A 20,468-nucleotide genomic window follows, 5' to 3' on the forward strand; every position below is an offset into this window, starting at 1 on the left:
CTTTCTCTCTCTCGGATTCTTGAAGTATTTCATCTCCCAAGTGATACCTTGTATCTGGTCTCCTGCTTCCTACCCCTATCTTCATTACATTACATTTGCTTGGATTAAACTCTAACAGCCATTTGTTCGACCATTCCTGCAGCTTGTCCAGGTAGGAACCTGTGTGTGTGTGTGTGTGTGTGTGTGTGTGTGTGTTTTATCGGACTAGCGCCCTGGGGTCTAGACACACCTACACATTAGTATGAGTGTCACAGGTGAACCTTGACTCTTAATTCATTCCTATTACACTGCCACGAAGATTTCCTCATATATATATTTCGTGTTATATTGGTTTAATTGTTTGTACATAACTCTTTAAATATACATTAATACTGATTTATATGCGAGAAAATGTAGTTTATATTGAGTACCAGCTTGGACGAGACGAGCCTGAGGATTTGGTGATATCACCGTGAAGGAGTAGCGTAACGTTTAACTACTGTGAAATATTGCAATGTTTTGATCTTCATCTTGCAGGGTCGTGAATCTTTGTCGTGTAAACATGGGCTAGTAATGTTATGAGCTCATTTTTTCATTGTGAACTTGCCTTGTGGGCTTATTTGTACTGTGAACTTTTGATCTTGCAATGAAACGCTAACTAATATGAACGTGACCTCGCACTGTTAACCTACATGTACACTACGAGAGTGACTTCCTTGCAATATGAACATGAAATTGTCGTGTGAACTTGAATTTGCATTGTGAACTTAACCTTGCGCTGTAAAACCACACCTTGCACTGAAAAAAAAAACTTGACGTTACACAGTCGACTTGACCTTGCAGTACGATCCTGTGAACTTGTATTCAAATGTCAACACGAACCTTTTAACTTCGCGCTTGACTATTTTATCCAGCCACATTTTTACTTTCCTGGCAAACATTTCCGTTTTCCCTCCCTCTTTCCACCCCCACTCCCCACCCACACCTATCCCCCCCCCCCACTAAAATCGTGACCCTTCCCTTTCCCTTCAGGTAGGTAGGTTCCCTTCCTATCCCATTTTCCCTATCGGCATTTTTTTGGGGGACCTCTTCTCCCTTACCCAGTGCCCGCACCACCCAACCCCTCACCTTGTCAGGGGAGTTGAGGAGGTCCCTGGTGGTGACGAGGAGGTGATCGATGGGTATCCTGCCGGCGGCGTAGTCGCTCACCACCTCCCTCAACCTGGCATGATGGGTCCTTGTCAGCACCCGCTGCGACTTCTCCTCAATCATCGTCAGCGTAGCCTCCATATTCTCCGCAGACGTCTCCCCACTGCACGACAGAGGAAAGTCAGTGGGTTGCTACCGACGACGCCCCGTGCCTACTCTGACTTGGTATTACGTGCTTACTCTAGCTTGGTACTACGTGCCTATTCTAACTTCATATTACGTGCCTTCTCTTGGTAATATATGCCTGCTCTAACTTGGTATTACGTGCCTACTCTAACTTGGTATTACATGCCTACTGTCGGAAAAACTGACACCATTTATAAACATTTAATACAATAGGAAGATGATAATACTGCTGTTTAGTAATAACAAATTACCTCAAAGAAAACGTGGCTCCAGTGGAAATTACCTCGGAAAAAAACGGGGAAATCATTGCCATATGCCGTCATTGAATTCACTAAATATATTATAGGAAATCTTCTTAATACATCAGTCTTTGGACTGTAAACATCATAAAATCATTTCCCTTGAAGGAACTTAATTATCAGTACTAAAAATAGATTAAATATTAGCTCTTTCCACTTCTTGATAAAACGACATCTGGTGTGGACACCGGATGTATCAGCGGAGAAGGAGTAGTCGCCATTGATAAATTTTAACAAGTTTTGCATGGAGCTCCAACATGCTTCACAATTTTCCCTCTAGACGTTAGTAGGGCAAATTATGACTATGAACGTCCCCCTCCCCGAGGTTCTCCTCATTGTAGTTATAATTTAGTCACGGTCGTAGTCATAATTTAGCCTACTGACGTAGTGTTATAGGGTTCAAAGAACTCCCACCATCAACACTATCTTCGCCTACAATCAGGGAAGTGTTCGCCGCCAAAACCCATTGTCTATTAATTCCTGGCCAGTAATGTTAGGTAGGTTAGTGTGTACTGGTTAGGACACTAGGCGAGCAACCAAACAGGGTAAATATTAATTAAATCTTAATAAATTGCCAATATTTCCCCTGATATACCTGTCATATATAGCTTACTGTTATTGTGGGTTCCCTTTGACAGGTGAAGGGGACAGGTGAAATTGAAAGGGAAGAAGAATTAAGAATTATCTAGCACAACCAGTAAATGTGAAGTCAGCCTCACTCACGAAAGAAGTATTTGTCTGTGATCATTCGTGTGATTGTCCAGGCCAAAATCAACAATACAGATAAGTTGTGTTTGTTTTAATATCAATAACTAATATATGTAGTCTAATATTGTAGTGAATGTCTGCTAATCAATAATTTTGATTGATAAACTATATATATAATTTAATAAAAAAAACAGAACGTGTAGGAAACGATTTATGGGAATTTAAATCATACAGTTCACTTTAAACATCATACAGTCTGCTATTGAAATAAATAAACGTAATATATAAATTAATATAAATATAAATTGTAAATAAATTAATAAATCCCACGAGTCAGTTTTTCCCCACACCTAATCAAACTTGGTATTACGTGTCTGTTCTAACTTGGTATTATTTGATTGTTTTAACTGATATTATGTGCCTGTTCTAACTTGTATTACGTGCCTGCTCTAATCTAGTATTGTTTGATTGTTCTAACTTGGTACTATACTTGCCAGCTCTAACTTGGTACTACTTGCCAGCTCTAACTTGGTACTACTTGTCAGCTCTAACTTGGTACTACTTGCCAGCTCTAACTTGGTACTACTTGCCAGCTCTAACTTGGTACTACTTGCCAGCTCTAACTTGGTACTACTTGCCAGCTCTAACTTGGTACTACTTGCCAGCTCTAACTTGGTACTACTTGCCAGCTCTAACTTGGTACTACTTGCCAGCTCTAACTTGGTATTACATGCTTGCTCAAACTTCATATTACAGGTCTGCTCTAACTTGGAATTACGTGCCTAGTCTAACTTTCTATTTCATGTTTGCATAAACTTGATATTTTGTGATTGATCTAAAGTTGGTATTATGTGCTTGCTCTAATATGGTATTACGTGCCTGCTCTAACTTACAACCAACTTGATACGGGGGGGACCCGTGCCTGCTCTAATACATTGCTTAACTACAGTTAACGTCTCTAATAACGCCCTAATTGATCGATCAAGTGTACATCGCAAGCATAACTACCGTCCGCTAGGAGCCGGGATAAAATACTTTAATTAAAATGCTTTAAAGAATTTCCAATGGTAATATCATGGCATGTTAATCCAAGCAACATCTTACAAGGCATGTGTGTTGAAGTCTGAAAATCCCAGTCAGGGATTTTTTTTTTTTAGACACGTGATAGAGAAATTAAGAATAGTTTGTTGTGTAAAGGGATACGATCTATCCCTAAACAACTGTGTTTAAGGATATAGTCCCGTCCTATAGAACTTTATATAATGAGTCGTCCTCTCCCTATACAAATGTGAATAGGAATATGATCCTTCCATATACAACTGTGTATAAGGATAAATTTCCTCATATACAGCTCAGCATAAAGAGTCATTGCCTACTAATATAGCTGTGTATAAGGATACGGTTCCTCTTATACAACTCAGCATTAGGAGACAATGCTTCCTTATACTACTGTGTATAAGGATAAAGTTCCTCCTATACAACTCAGCATTAGGAGTCAATGCTTCCTAATACTACTGTGTATAAGGATAAAGTTCCTCCTATACAACTCAGCATTAGGAGTCAATGCTTCCTTATACTACTGTGTATAAGGATAAAGTTCCTCCTATACAACTCGGCATTAGGAGTCAATGCTTCCTTATACTACTGTGTATAAGGATAAAGTTCCTCCTTTACAACTCAGCATTAGGAGTCAATGCTTCCTAATACTACTGTGCATATGGATAAAGTCGCTCACTCTACAGAAACACGAGAGAGCTCAGAGCACGACCACCGTCTGGGCGAGCCAGCCACAAGTACCACGGTGGGCACAAAGCGCTTTTAAGTGCCCGGATGTACATCTTTTAAGTGCCCGGATGTACATCTTTTAAGTGCCCGGATGTACATCTTTTAAGTGCCCGGATGTACATCTTTTAAGTGCCCGGATGTACATCTTTTACGTGCCTGGATGTACATCTTTTAAGTGCCCGGGTGTACATCTTTTACGTGCCCGGATGTACATCTTTTAAGTGCCCGGATGTACATCTTTTACGTGCCCGGATGTACTTTAGAGAAACAGAAGAAGAAACAGCTCGAAGGCCCATGCAAGAAGATTGCACCAATTATGTTGATAATTTAAATCAGAGAGACCAAAGTAACTGCGTGATTAAGCTAATTAATCCCAACCACTTGGGTTGGACGGTAGAGCGACGGTCTCGCTTCATGCAGGTCGGCGTTCAATCCCCGACCGTCCACGTGGTTTGGCACCATTCCTTCCCTCCGTCCCATCCTAAATCCTTATCCTAACTCCTTCCCGGTGCTATCTAGTCGCAATGACTTGCTACTTTCTCCTGATAGTTCCCTTGAATCAATTAACTGATTTTACAGAGCCTAGAACTCTATTATAATCCTCCTGGCCATTGAAACCATACAGGCACTCATCGGCTCTATCGAACTCTGTATGTGGTTTAGAAACAGTCTTAGAAGCTACTGACTACAATCTTGAGATGATTTCGGGGCTTAGTGTCCCCGCGGCCAGGTCCTCGACCATGCCTCCACCCCCAGGAAGCAGCCCGTAGCAGCTGCCTAACTCCCAGGTACCTATTTACTGCTAGATAACAGGGGCATCAGGGTGAAAGAAACGTTTTGCCCATTTGTCTCCGCCTCTGGGGATCGAACCCGGAACCTCAGGACTACGAATCCGAAACGCTGTCCACCCAGCTGTCAGGCGCTTTCCCCCCAGCCCGTACTATGTCAAACTTGCATTGCTTTCCTGAATTGAATAGTTCTGTTATACTGATTCTTTCTTAGACGAAGAGTATCGGCTTGGATGGATTAGTTGGGCTGGCGTAGTTCACACGCTGCTGGCTACACAAACCCACTTTACAATTCATGCTTTTCTATATTGAGACTGAAGAGTTGAAACTGCTGCATTTCAATTTCAACTAGGACATGAGCAGGAATCAATCAGCTCTAGAGAATAATGCATAGATGAATGGACTATGGGGTAAAGGCAGGAGCCAATTAGTTTACAGTATTGGGAGGGTGAATGACAAATAAAATTGCTAGGCTAGCTTTGGCCAATCAGCTCACAGTATCCGCATTGCAATTCATATTTTTAGGCTAGCTGGCAGTGCACCAGTTAGCAAAAGTCCATGATTGCAGAATCGCGTTAGCTAGGTACTGAACTGGAATCTCACTTCTAACTGCCCTTGGCAGTTAGAAGTGAGCAGTTAGGACGGCAGTTAGCACGGCAGCCCGTCTTCAAAACAAGCCCGTCCTCATAAACAATAGCCAAAGTCCATTCCATCCACCCGCCAAACCCCTTGTTTATGAAAGAAAAACGGCTTACACACGACTCAACTGATGACGTCCGAACACTTTTCGAACAAATGCTTCGCTGACGACTTTTGTTCGAACCACAACGCTGTAAATGCTTCACCCACGTACTACAAATACAAATAATCGCCAACAGAACCTAAACACCTAACCAATGCCTAAATACGCACAATATGCTAATATATAATAATATTAATTTATATTGGAGAATATTTCTGTTAAACTTGATGAATGCGTCTTTGGGGGTCGACTGCTGGATGGAATGGACGTGGTCTGAGGATGGGTTGTGACAAATCCGTGCGAGGACTGTGTCTGGGTAACAAATACAGTAGTGTGTGTTATAGTGATGAAGATACAGTTGTGCGTTTAACAATGAAGATACAGTAGTGTGTAGTTTTGTATTATTATTATTTTCTACCACAAACGTGGCCAGACATTTACAATGCTAACCAGCATATATATATATATATATATATATATATATATATATATATATATATATATATATATATATATATATATATATATATATATATATATTAATGATGGCATCATCGCCCCGAGCAACGCCGGAAATCCCCTCTAGTGTCAGACCTCAAAACTGAAGATGGATGACCATCGACCACACAGAAACCCCTCTATCCCTACCCCCCTTTCCCCCCACACGCCGGGGGGATGTGCGTCCGTGTGGATAGTAGGCAGCTAGGATAGTTGGATTACAAGCACTGGAGAAGGGAGGACCTTGGGTACTGCTGCCAGTTCTGTGTTTTCTACAATAATTAAACAAGGCACGTGTTTACATCTCCAGTTGTTTACATCTCCAGTTGTTTACATCTCCAGCTGTTTACATCTCCAGCTCTTTACATCTCCAGCTGTTTACATCTCCAGCTCTTTACATCTCCAGCTGTTTACATCTCCAGCTGTTTACATCTCCAGCTGTTTACATCTCCAGCTGTTTACATCTCCAGCTGTTTACATCTCCAGCTGTTTACATCTCCAGCTGTTTACATCTCCAGCTGTTTACATCTCCAGTTGTTTACACCTCCAGTTGTTTACATCTCGAGCTGTTTACATCTCCAGCTGTTTACATCTCCAGCTGTTTACATCTCCAGTTGTTTGGTAGGGACGATAAGCAACATGTCTTACAACCCCGTAATATGTGACATATTTGTATCTGTGAACCAAAATGTCTCCTCGAGGTAGGTGGCCAGTGCTTGAGGGAGGGTATCTTCATCCAGTTTTTTGCTAGTAATTGCTACTGGGTACATGCCTAACATGGGTGAGTTGGGATTTGGATCAAAGACAAAAAGAGTGCCATGTGGCGCTGTGCCAAAGTGATCCCAATAAAATATTTCTTATTACCATTATAATTCGATTCAATTATAATTATTATTATACGTATACAGAGAGTAATCACACTAACATGACTATCAATGAGAAAATCCGTAGGAGCCGTCATGAGGATTCGAACCTGTGAGGTGGATGTTCCTATACACACGTTCTTGCCACTAGACCACGACATGTCGTGGTCTAGTAGGCTAGCGTGTGCGTTGGAATACCTTACCACATAGGTTCGAACCCTCATCACGGCTACTAGGGATTTTCTCATTATTATTATTATTATTAGTAATTAATTATTATTTATTTTCTGAATTTTCCATATAAAAAATTTGATGCACTGACTAAGCCAAAATCTGATAAATTTAATTATAATACCCGTTAAACCCTTAATACATTTTTGTGATAACTCTCTCTCATTCTCACTCAAAAGAGAGTGAGAGAGAGAGAGAGAGAGAGAGAGAGAGAGAGAGAGAGAGAGAGAGAGAGAGAGAGAGAGAGAGAGAGAGTGAGAGAGTGAGAGAGTGAGAGAGTGAGAGAGAGAGAGAGAGAGAGAGAGAGAGGGAGAGGGAGAGGGAGAGGGAGAGGGAGAGTGAGAGTGAGAGTGAGAGAGAGAGAGAGAGGGAGAGAGAGGGAGAGAGAGGGAGGGGGGGGGGGGGGGAAGGGAGGGGAAGGGCAGAGTGCGAGGGACGAATATATTTATACTATAAGATAAAGTATGTCTGTTCCTGTCCGAAATTGTAGGCCAACTTTGCAGGGTGAATGGTCTGGGGTCGAGGACGAACATCCGCTGGTCGGGGTCGGGATAAGATAAATGCTATAGGAAATGTTAGTAATTATAGAAACTCCCACCATGCGATTTTCACAATCAAATGTGAAATAGTTGGTGCGATTACCCTAGATTTATACTTATTAACTTTTTTGCGAGATCCATTCAATTGTTTCAGTGCTTGTGAATAATAAATTTTCTGAGAAAAGAGATATAGAAGGAAGCGGGGGGGGGGGAAGAGGGGGAGGGAGGACGAAGAGGCTGTTTAGAGGAATAGGGACGAAAGGGGGGGGGGGGCTCTGAATGGTCTTCGACTCAATTGCGTCTTCAGCGTCCACATGTCCTCTAGTCCTTCCTACTTTCTTTCAATTTAAATGAAGCTGTTCTTTCTCCACAGTATCTTGTATGCTGTGATCATATCTCGTCTGTTTCTGTTATCCTCCAGGGTTGCAAGATCTAGCTCCCTCAACTTATCCTCATAGCTTAATCCTCCCATCTCTGGTACCAAACCTTCGTACTTGTACATTTTGGCTTTATATTTCACAAGGTAGGGATGCCAGGCCGGTGCTGCATATTCCAGTGTTGGTCTGACATAGGCTTCGTAGATTGTATTGAAGGATTTTCGATTCAGGTTTCTAAACGACGTTTTAGTGTTTGCCAGCCGCGGCCACCCTGCTTGTACTCACCTAGTTGTGCTTGCAGGGGTTGAGCTCTAGCTCTTTGGGCCCCCCTCTTAACTGTCAACTTTTTTTTCACACACACACCTAGGAAGCAGCTCGTAGCAACTGTCTAACTCCCAGGTACATATTTATTGCTAGTAAACAGGGGCAGCAGGGTGAAAGAAACTCTGCCCATTTGTTTCCGGCTTCGCCGGGGATCGAAGCCGGAATCTTAAGACCACGAATCCCAAGCGCTGTCCACTCAGCCGTCAAGCCCCTCTTTAAGAAGTGCCTGTATGCATCTCTGGTGTTATGTTGGAATTATATATACTCTCCCCCCCCTCCCCTCTCTCTCTCTCGCTCTCTCTCGCTCTCTCTCGCTCTCTCTCTCTCGCTCTCTCTCTCTCGCTCTCTCTCTCTCGCTCTCTCTCTCTCGCTCTCTCTCTCTCGCTCTCTCTCTCTCGCTCTCTCTCTCTCGCTCTCTCTCTCTCGCTCTCTCTCTCTCGCTCTCTCTCTCTCGCTCTCTCTCTCTCGCTCTCTCTCTCTCGCTCTCTCTCTCTCGCTCTCTCTCTCTCGCTCTCTCTCTCTCGCTCTCTCTCTCGCTCTCTCTCTCGCTCTCTCTCTCGCTCTCTCTCTCGCTCTCTCTCTCGCTCTCTCTCTCTCTCTCTCTCTCTCTCTCTCTCTCTCTCTCTCTCTCTCTCTCTCTCTCGCTCTCTCTCTCTCTCTCTCTCTCTCTCTCTCTCTCTCTCTCTCTCTCTCTCTCTCTCTCTCTCTCTCCGGTAGAGCGGAGATGCAGGTCGATGTTCAATCCCCCCGACCGTCCAAGTAGTTGGGCACCATCCTTCCCCCCCCCCCTAACCCCTTCCATCCCATCCCAAATCCCTTCCCAGTGCTATATAGTCGTAATGGCTTGGCGCTTTCCCCTCTGATAATCCCTTCCCTTTCTCCTATTCCAATAGTTACCGTCCGCTTATGGTATAAATCCGTTCTGGTTTCGTATCTCCGTTCCTCACCCCTTCCCTACATCACTGTGTCTCCTCTATCTCACTCTTTCCACCACCGCCAGTGTAAATTCAATTGAAAAACTTCAATCGTAAATGAATGTACATTTCTAATTTTCACAAGATAAACACACATTTGCATGTCATAAAAATGAACCAAAAAGCTGTGTTCGTAAAGGTTTGGACATTTATAGCTGTGAAAGCCTATACGTATGATTAGTTAGACCGTATGATTAGTTAGACCGTATGATTAGTTAGACCGTATGATTAGTTAGACCGTATGATTAGTTAGACCATATGATTAGTTAGACTAATCCACGTAGACCGTGGATTAGTTACGTAAGAGTCCTAAGCTACTCTATCTCTTTGAGAAGTATTTTATTGTCTTAATGAACGTCCTTGAACAAGAACAGCACTCAAATATAACGTAGTATCATAATAAGAAACTTTGAACATAATAGCTTATACAAATCATAACAATCATGATTGGATTAAACAGGTGACACACACAACAATGTAAATTAAACGCTCATGTATCATAAATGGCAACGGACGCCGTTTATATATATATATATATATATATATATATATATATATATATATATATATATATATATAAATATATAAATATATATATATGTTCAGCTCTGGCAACCGTAATTGTTGCAGTTGTATCGACATTGATGAATTGGTTTTGGACTTAAGAGAGCCAATCAACTTCCGGAGGGTTATTAAAGACATTACCGTTCCCGTTTTCTGTTCGTGGTTCCTCTGGTAGGTTAGGTTAGGGTTCTTAAGAACGCCAGTTTCTTACGCCAGGACGCGCTGTATTTAGGCGGCCACACCAGCTCACTGACCAACTAGCAAATATACACAAGACCTCATCATACACTCTCTAATGTGTATATACACGGAGGACCGAGGAACACCTTAGTGTATATATCCCTTATCGAGAATACATTGGCTGATAAGAGTATACGTATACATAAATATAGATAAATACGTACTAATACATATTTGTACTATATGAGTACTACAGACATGAGTACTACCACTCAAACCCTCTCTCAATAGACAGGAGAACTAGCCCTCAAACCCTCTCTCAATAGACAGGAGAACTAGCCCTCAAACCCTCTCTCAATAGACAGGAGAACCAGCACTCAAACCCTCCCTCAACAGACAGGAGAACCATCACTCAATCCCTCCCCATATAGACAGGAGAACCAGCACTCAAACCCTCCCTCAACAGACAGGAGAACCAGCACTCAATCCCTCCCCATATAGACAGGAGAACCAGCACTCAAACCCTCCCCATATAGACAGGAGAACCAGCACTCAAACCCTCCCCATATAGACAGGAGAACCAGCACTCAAACCCTCCCCATATAGACAGGAGAACCAGCACTCAAACCCTCTCTCAATAGACAGGAGAACCAGCACTCAAACCCTCCCCATATAGACAGGAGAACCAGCACTCAAACCCTCTCTCAATAGACAGGAGAACCAGCCCTCAAACCCACCCTCAATAGACAGGAGAACCAGCCCTCAAACCCTCTCTATATAGAGAGAGGGTTATCCATTGAGACAGGATAACCAGCATTCAAATCCTCCCCATATAGACAGGAGAACTAGGACTCAAACCCTCTCTCCCACAGCAACTAATCAAGCCAAAACGACCCTCCCATGGTAATGTGATGGCCTGCCACTCATCCCTACACACCCGCGACGCAAACACCACCACACATCTCCCACTCCATCACCACCATCTCATTCCTCCCCACGAACAGGGAAGCCATAATCCACCAATAAGGACACGGCCACGAGGCCAAATCGATCATTATAAGCCAAGGTCGAGGGGTGCTCTTAATCCACAACGTCTCATTCCTTGCAAAAATGGCCCCCGGGAGGGCTTTAAGATTCCAGTTTTAGAAAAGAGTGTTATTTATTACTATGTGAGAGGTTAGGTAGCTTTAACCTTTAATGGGAGTTAAATGGTGATGGTGGGAAGGTGTTCGGACTCGTTAAGTGTGGCTTTATGGGGGGGTAAGTTTAATGTTTTGTGGTTGAAGCTGATGTTTACATGTGGCGTGTTTGTCAATGTTTACATGTGGCGTGTTTGTCAATGTTTACATGTGGCGTGTTTGTCAATGTTTACATGTGGCGTGTTTGTCAATGTTTACATGTGGTATGTTTCTCAATGTTTACAGCTGGTATGTTTCTCAATGTTTACAGCTGGTATGTTTCTCAGTGTTTACATGTGGTATGTTTCTCAATGTTTACATGTGGTATGTTTCTCAATGTTTACATACAATAAAAGCTTGTTTCCTAGCGGAAGGAAAGGGGGAGGGGGAGAGGGGAAGAGGAGGGGGAGGAAGAGGGGGAGAAAGAGGGGAAGGAGGGGGAGGAAGAGGAGGAGAAACAAAAAATACGACGACAAATTTTTTATGATGAAATGAGGCATATTGGAAGAAAACATTTAGAAATGACAAGACAATTTTCGAACCATGAACTGTTGAGAACTCCAGTCCCAATCATCTTGGGTGATAATCCTACTCTTCCCTGGAGATAATCCCAATCTTCTCTCGCGATAATTCCAATCTTTCTTGACGATAATCTCTCCTGGTGATAAGCCTCATATAATGCCTGCCGATAATTTATCTTTACCCAATTATAGAATTTCCTGAAGAACTAGACGAAAGAGGAAGAGGTTGAGAGGAGGAAGGAAGAGACAGGGAAGAGGGAGGGAAAGGAGTGGGAAGGAAGAAGAAGGGAGGAAGAAGCAGGAAGACATGGGAGGAGAAATTAATATAAACAGACTTGAATGAGAAATAATTATACCGAATATAAAAATACAGTTAAAAAAATAAACATATCATCAAATGCAAATTAAGCAATAAATAAGAGAATGGTAGAATGTAACTGAGTGTGTGAGCTGCCTGGTAATAGTTAGTTGAGAGTCTGATCTCTGATCTGAGAGTTAGTTGAGTTAGTTGAGAGTTGAGAGTCGTTGGGGTCTGATCTTCAGCCGCGTGTCTCTATTATTTCAGTGTTGTTTGTTAGTCTCTCTGGTGATGGTCTAATTGTCTTTAGAAACGATGTGTTTTGACTGGATCCTTGTGTTGTTTGTGCACTTTCAGGCACCATGGAGGAAATGCTGTTGTCTTGCCTATATATTGAGATCGTTGGGGGTGTCAGTTCCCTAGTGGGCGTGTAAAGGAGTAGACGACATTCGCCTCAAGATGTTGTCGCCATCAATGTTTGTTTTGTTCTCTTTTTTACAATGGGTACTTTTGAACACAGTTCTTGTTGGCATGAAGCTAAAACCTGACGTCAGTTGTAGGTATGATGATGACATTTTTGCCCGAGTGAGACACCTGAGTACTTGCTATACTGCTTGAAGAAGGGAAGGGAACGGAATTATCACGAGAAAGCGCCAAGCTATTACGACTACATAGCACTGGGAAGGGGGTCAGGATAAAGATTTAGGATGGGACAGGAGGAGGAGGGGAAGGAAGGAATGGTGCCCAACCACTTGGACGGTCGGGCATTGAACGCCGACCTGCATGAAGCTAGACTGGCGCTAGCTTCGAGTAATGTGCCATGCTAAGTTTCACTTATGAGATGGAGAGTGAAGAAAAGCTGCCTTTCCTAGCTTTACCTGTCTTTCTGTCAAAGGAAAAGTGGTATTAATACTGGTGCCTATATCAAGCTAATCATCATAGAAATCTGCCTAGATGCTAGAGGCGAGTATTCTGATAGGTGCAAGAGCAGTGTTGTCGACGTCGATATTAACCGCGCCCTCGCACACACCTCTACTGCCAACCAGAATGGCGAAGGACGTAGCAGTAATGGATTCTCAAACGAATATCGAAGACATCACTAAGCGGAAGGTGAACCGCCATGGTTACCTTACCTTGAGGTTACCTTGAGGTGCTTTCGGGGCTTAGCGTCCCCGCGGCCCGGTCGTCGACCAGGCCTCCTGGTTGCCGGACTGATCAACCAGGCTGTTGGACGCGGCTGCTCGCAGCCTGACGTACGAGTCACAGCCTGGTTGATCAGGTATCCTTTGGAGGTGCTTATCCAGTTCTCTCTTGAACACTGTGACGGGTCGGCCAGTTATGGTGCCTCCGGTTAAACGATCATCACTACAATATCCGTCCCACTTAATAAACGATTCTCCAGAACCGTCTTTTTAACAGCTCCCCAAACAGAGGAAAGAGTCTTGGACAAATATTAATCATAGACCACTACCGATAGTAACCGGAAGATTGAGTTGATAACTGACAACAAAAGCAAGAAAACTGCCAATTTGCCCAAAAGGAACTCTCCCGACACTAAGTGAAACACCTTGAGGGAGATGAATGTCTTCTATGGCTTTGCATGCCCACTCGGGGACAGCCAGCCAGTCCCGTCTTAACAGCAGTGAGACCCTAGGCAAAGTCTTACACAGGGACCCTCTACTCAGATGGTGGGCCCCCCTACCAAGTTGGTGGCCCCTTACCAAGTTGGTGGGCCCCTACCAAGTTGGTGGGCCCCTACCAAGATGTTGAGCTCCTACCTAGATGGGGGGGGGGGGCCCACCCATGAGCTCCTACCTAGATGGGGGCCCCCCCCCACATGGGGGCCCCTTACCCAGATGATGGGCCTCTCCTATCTGCTAAAGTGCAGGATTACCGCCGTAAATAATTTACATTATAAATTATTTATATTATAAACACAATATGAAGAGCGATGTGCATTACAGTGCTTTCCAATGAGAGGTCGACTAATTATCCACTATCAGCCACGATATCTCTCATGAACAAAATGGCACCATGGGGCACCATGGGGCACCATGGGGCACCATGGGGCAACTGCCCAGAGTGCAGCTGCGTTAAGACGGCACTGCTGTTAGCCCCAAAGGATCTCAATATATAGGCAAGACAACATCATCTTTGTCAAGGATCTCCATGATGGGCAAACAAGCATCCATCAAACAACAAATAATTTCTACACAAAGCCAGATCATCACCAGATCATCGATTCCCGCACGAGGCAGAAACAAATGGGCAAAGTTTCTTTCACCCTGAATGCCCCTGTTACCTAGCAGTAAATAGGTACCTGGGAGTTAGTCAGCTGTCACGGGCTGCTTCCTGGGGTGTGTGTGTGTGGTGTGGGAAAAAAAAAAAAAAAAAAGTAGTTAGTAAAGTAGTTAGTAAACAGTTGATTGACAGTTGAGAGGCGGGCCGAAAGAGCAAAGCTCAACCCCCGTAAAAACACAACTAGTAAACACCTGAGAGAGACTAATCAACAACAACAGATCTTTAAATATTGGCCAAAAAACATATAAAACAGCCTTAACCAGCTATCAACATCCAACTCACATTATTTTACGATCTACCATCATCTTCTTGAGATTATCTTGAGATGATTTCGGGGCTTAGCGTCCCCGAGGCCCGGTCCTCGACCAGGCCTCCTTTTTTGTTACACATCCCCCAGGAAGCAGCCCGTAGCCGCTGTCTAACTTCCAGGTACCTATTTACTGCTGGGTGAACAGGAGCCTCAGGGTGAAAGAACCCCTGCATATTCGTTTCCGCCTCCGCCGGGGATCGAACATGGAACCTTAGTGCTACGAATCCCGAGCGCTGTCCACTCAGCCAGTCAGGACCCCGTCCTTAGCCATCTTCAAGACCAAAGCAGAATATCCAGAACTCAGCCCGTCTAAAATTCCTAGCTAGCGCTACACCCCGCCAAACATACACACGACGAGACAACAACGTGGCTACAACATTCGGACAAGTTTTAACACTTCCTAACAAGTTGTAACGTTCTTATACGTCATAAAAACGTTATGGCAAGATGTAACAACTTTATTACAAGTCGTAACAAGCGGAAACTAGGGGCCAGTTACGGTTTGTGTTTGCAGGGACTGTAGCGGCTAGGATCAAGGGCCAGATTCACGAAGCAGTTACGCAAGCACTTACTAACCTGTACATCTTGTCTCAATCTTTGGCGGCTTTGTTTACAATTATTAAACAGTTAATGAGCTCCGAAGCACCAGGAGGCTGTTTACAACAATAACAACAGTTGATTGGGAAGTTTTCATGCTTGTAAACTGTTTAATAATTGTAACCAAAGCCGTCAAAGATTGGGGAAAGATGTACACGTTCGTAAGTACTTGAGGAACTACTTCGTGAATCTGGCCCCAGGTGTCTGTATGTTCCGTATTATTGAGCTATACCCGAGGATCACAATCCTGTGGTAGAACCGTAAGGATAGGCGTTTTACGGGCTATTCATGCCCGTGCCACCTCCTGGTTGGCTTAATCTTAATCAATCAATCATCCTTCTTATCACCCTTAGCTGGTTGGGGCAAAGAAAGGTAGACCAACAATGCTGGTAAGAAACAAAGGCAGCTTCTCCAATCCCCGGATGGAAATCACAGAATGACAGGTCTAACATCTTGAAGGGTCCAAGTTGGTTCAAGCGTTCATATATAACTTCTATAATTGAGGGACCATATGAAATCATTCAAACTGTACTCCCTGGAGTGCAAATAACAAGGACGCAAATAATAAGATAATAGTGGGACCCCCTTTCAAATCTGCACTCTGAAATAAATTCTTATGAGACCAGCAAGCACTCCTGAGCGTGTCAAACAGCGCCATTAAAAGTCTAGAAGCTATTCTAATAGGCTACTCTAATAGCCGAGTAAATAACCTAAATATTTACTTTATATTTATTTCTGGGCCTTAATATTATAGCTGCAGAACCAATCAACATCCCACAACCCCCCCCCCCCTCTCAATATAGGGGCAAAACTAACCTCATATGTTAGACCGAGCATATAGAGGAATTTAATAGTCTTGTTCACATCGAATCTAATTGAGGATAGCCTCAGGTTAACCCCATGGGAGTATGGGCTAATGCTCACAACTAATCAATAGATGTACGTAACCTTGAGTGATGTGAGATGTGGGGACAAGCGCCTTTAAAAATTCAACCTACGGAAAACATCTAATGTGTTCGATTAAATATATGTGTTGGTTAGTGTGACATCTTCGTATATAACGTAAGTGTATGACTAACATGGTGAGAACCGAAAGCCAGGCTCCGTTGCCCACCGCAAGACCCAGACATTCTCAAGTCGACAATCGACTTGAGAATGGTCCAGGACGGACCGAAACGTCGTCGTCGTCCCTTCACCTTCTAGTGTGTGGTCTGGTCAACATAATTTAGCCACGTTATTGTGACTCATCGCCTGCACCCAGTTCAAGTACGCACATAACTTTTGCTCTGGTACTGACAGGCGTCAAGCTGAGAAGGAATTGAACAGATTATCTACACAAATGTTGCTTTCCATTTAGCTAGGACGGCATCTATAATGCTATTTCAACAGTAAAGTGTGTGTGAGGCTTACTAGGCTTCCCTCTTCCTTGGGGTACATCATCCTCCTGCCGGTGATAAGGAAGAACGCGTATCCCGCTCGGAATTAGACAATGCGACTAAAGAAAAAACGCCCTAATCAAAGTGGACATTACTTCTAAGACCAAAATCTTATAGATATTCCAGGGTCCCCTTGTTTTAATAGTGAAAAAAAAGATTCCTCATAAGGATAGCCAGAGATAACCGCCTCGATCCTGGAACACATATCTGCCTGACACTGACCTCCTTCTCTAACAGGTTGCATAGGCTTCATGCTACAGAAACATGGTTGAAATTGGAAGCTTAAAAGTGGAGGTGGAGGAGGAGGAGGAAGGAATGAATGGAGAAAACGCAAAGAAAATAAAAGATGAGAGGAGAAAGAGGGAGGAATAGGAGATAGAAATTGGATGGAGTGAGGACACAGATAGATGTTGGGAGAGAGGGAAATAACACACAAGCATCAAGTCACTTTCTCACCGCCAGCATTACTAAAATGACGTAGATCCCGAGAGATCATAATTTACGATTTACGATTCTTCGCGGCGGAGATCGTATTCCAGGGACCTGCCCGAAACGCTATGCGTACTAGTGGCTGTACAAGAATGTAACAACTCTTGTATATATCTAACAAACAAAAATAATAATATTGCATCGAAATCACATTTTCTCCTACTTTCAAAAACCTTTAGCCACACTAGATAGATAGATATTAGCGGCATTAATTAAAAAAAACAATAATTGCAAATTTTCTGATCTTCGCAAATGATCGATAGAAAATTATTGGTAATTTTTTGTATTTTGGTTGAATTTGTTTCTCCATGCACATTTTTTTTAGATTCTTTAAAAACTGAAAAATCCCAATCGGCTTTATGGCTTTGTAAGATATGTGACCAACGATGATATAGCGACTACTGTAAAGTTCACATCCATCATCAACTTCGAAATTGGTGAAAATTTACTCTCCTGAAATGTAGCGGAACGAGAGGATAGTTTTGATCTCTATCCACTATTTGTAGCCACTATTTGTAGCCACCATTACCAAACGAAATTGTCCCATTTACCATGTTTTAATATTTTATGTACTATGTGGGAGCTGCCGAGGCCCACAAGCCTGGCCCAGAGAGGTAAACAAAGCCATGTATATAATTTTCCAGAGAAGTGTGAGTGGGCAAGATGGAGCCCCACACTCAGTGCGACCCGGACGGAGCCCCACACACTGCGACTCGGATGGAGCCCCACACACTGCGACCCGGATGGAGCCCCACACACTGCGACCCGGACGGAGCCCCACACACTGCGACTCGGATGGAGCCCCACACACTGCGACCCGGATGGAGCCCCACACAGTACGACCCGGACGGAGCCCCACACACTGCGACCCGGATGGAGCCCCACACACTGCGACCCGGATGGAGCCCCACACACTGCGACCCGGACGGAGCCCCACACACTGCGACCCGGATGGAGCCCCACACACTGCGACTCGGATGGAGCCCCACACACTGCGACCCGGACGGAGCCCCACACACTGCGACCCGGACGGAGCCCCACACAGTACGACCCGGACGGAGCCCCACACACTGCGACCCGGATGGAGCCCCACACAGTACGACCCGGACGGAGCCCCACACAGACGGAACACAAAACAGTGCAACACACTCCAAGACTCTGGACAACCATAAAGAAACACAGCAACATGGAACAGAAACACTGATGTTTTCTGATGAAGTGAGGAGCACTGAGAAACCTTGAGAAATTCATCTGAATGCAATTGCAAAGGTCTTTTAAAATTATTGTTTGTGTACCAGCAAGAACTTGAATATTACGTCTACCGTTGCAACGCTCCTCAACGCTCCTCAGTATTCACGTCAGATCGTTATAAACACGTGACTTGTCATATTTAACCTGGTGATTATATGTTTAATTAAATTCTAGTCATTTGTCACTGCTCTTGAAACGCTCTCGACCATTCAGGGAAGTGCAACAGCGTGGCAGCTGGTGATTGGTCACGAGATAAGAGCGTCACGAGGCAATCAGGACGAATCAGCCTCTCCTCCCAAGAGCTCTGGGATTGGTTCCTGTGGGCCAAGCACTTTATTGCATCCCCCCCCCGACGAGCGTGGAGGAGCAATCACTTCCTGCGGGAGTTTAGGCTGGACTCTTAAGATAAGTCGCAGCTTAGGTGCGCACAGATGTGTGTAGCCTGTCTCTTTTGTGTTGTTAATCTGTAGTGTGAGGCGATATGACTGCGACGGGAGAGGCTGGGAGGGACTGCGACGGGAGAGGCTAGGAGGGACTGCGACGGGAGAGGCTGGGAGGGACTGCTACGGGAGAGGCTGGGAGGGACTGCGACGGGAGAGGCTAGGAGGGACTGCGACGGGAGAGGCTAGGAGGGACTGCGACGGGAGAGGCTAGGAGGGACTGCGACGAGAGAGGCTGGGAGGGACTGCGACGGGAGAGGCTGGGAGGGACTGCGACGGGAGAGGCTGGGAGGGACTGCGACGGGAGAGGCTGGGAGGGACTGCGACCCTCACATGCTGTAACATCTTCCCCTACCACTTCCCACCCAACATAGTCTAACGATACACAAATAATAGAGACTCTCCTTTCTCCTGTTAGGTACAACTAAGTGGAAAGTTTCAGTAAAAATTTAGTTGAAAATATACAATTTTCTTAGCCCGCCCCCCTCCCCTCTTCTAAAAATCCCTCCCCCTCTTTAGTCATCTCGATAAATTGTCTATCAAGAAATTAGAAATGTGTTAGTATTTTTTACTAGGGATTTATGTGCTAGGATTACAGAGGGTTCAATTTTCTAGGACGATCCTAGGAATTCGTCGTGCTGATGATCTCAGCAAGGTCTCTAGATTTAGACATAACTGAATGCATGGTCCAACAAATGGCTATTAAAGTTCAACCCGAGTAAATGTAAGACAATGAAACTAGGCGGTGGAAACAGGAGGCCAGACACAAGGATACTGAATGGGAGATGAAGTCCTTAACGAAACGGACAGAGAGAAAGATCTAGGAGTTGATATTACACCAAACCTGTCTGTCTCCTGAAGCCCACATCAAAAGAATAACATCTCATATATGGGATTCAGCGGGCAAGATTCAGTTGCAAGTTGAAAGTTTCCTCAAGAAAGTTTGGGATTCGGGCCCCTCATGGGAGGAATTATATTTTCTTGGGCGTCTTGGAAATTTTCTTGAGAATTTTGATGGGAATTTTCATTTTCCATCGAGGAATTATTATCTTGACGAAAATTGAATCCCTTTTACTAGAAACAAGAACGACTATAGACTCTAATGACGGGGTTAGAATGTTTCTTCTAGAAGCTAAGGACGGCTTCCTTAGAATTGACACATTTCTGCTAGAACTAAGAATAATCTATTTGAATAAAGAATTAGGGACAGTTTACAAATTCTTCTCATTGAAATTCCCGGTCTCCTAGGAATTAGGACCCTCTAGCTAGGAGTTAGGACCCTCTAGCTAGGAGTTAGGACCCTCCAGCTAGGAGTTAGGACCCTCCTAGCTAGGAGTTAGGACCCTCCAGCTAGGAGTTAGGACCCTCCAGCTAGGAGTTAGGACCCTCCAGCTAGGAGTTAGGACCCTCCAGCTAGGAGTTAGGACCCTCCAGCTAGGAGTTAGGACCCTCCAGCTAGGA

At 44.1% G+C, this 20,468-nt stretch overlaps 1 protein-coding gene across 2 annotated transcripts in view; it reads right to left on the reverse strand.

Moving 5' to 3' along the window:
- Positions 1-20,468, reverse strand: part of LOC123767103 (whirlin) — a 379,357-nt gene that overhangs the window by 123,275 nt on the left and 235,614 nt on the right. For both annotated transcript variants that reach the window (XM_069304866.1, XM_069304868.1), the window contains exon 5: positions 1,108-1,291. In XM_069304866.1, the coding sequence (XP_069160967.1) occupies positions 1,108-1,291 (184 nt within the window). The remainder of the gene's footprint in view (positions 1-1,107; positions 1,292-20,468) is intronic.

This window comes from Procambarus clarkii, chromosome 53, assembly GCF_040958095.1.
Source record: "Procambarus clarkii isolate CNS0578487 chromosome 53, FALCON_Pclarkii_2.0, whole genome shotgun sequence".
In the NCBI taxonomy this organism is placed as follows: Eukaryota; Metazoa; Arthropoda; class Malacostraca; order Decapoda; family Cambaridae; genus Procambarus; species Procambarus clarkii.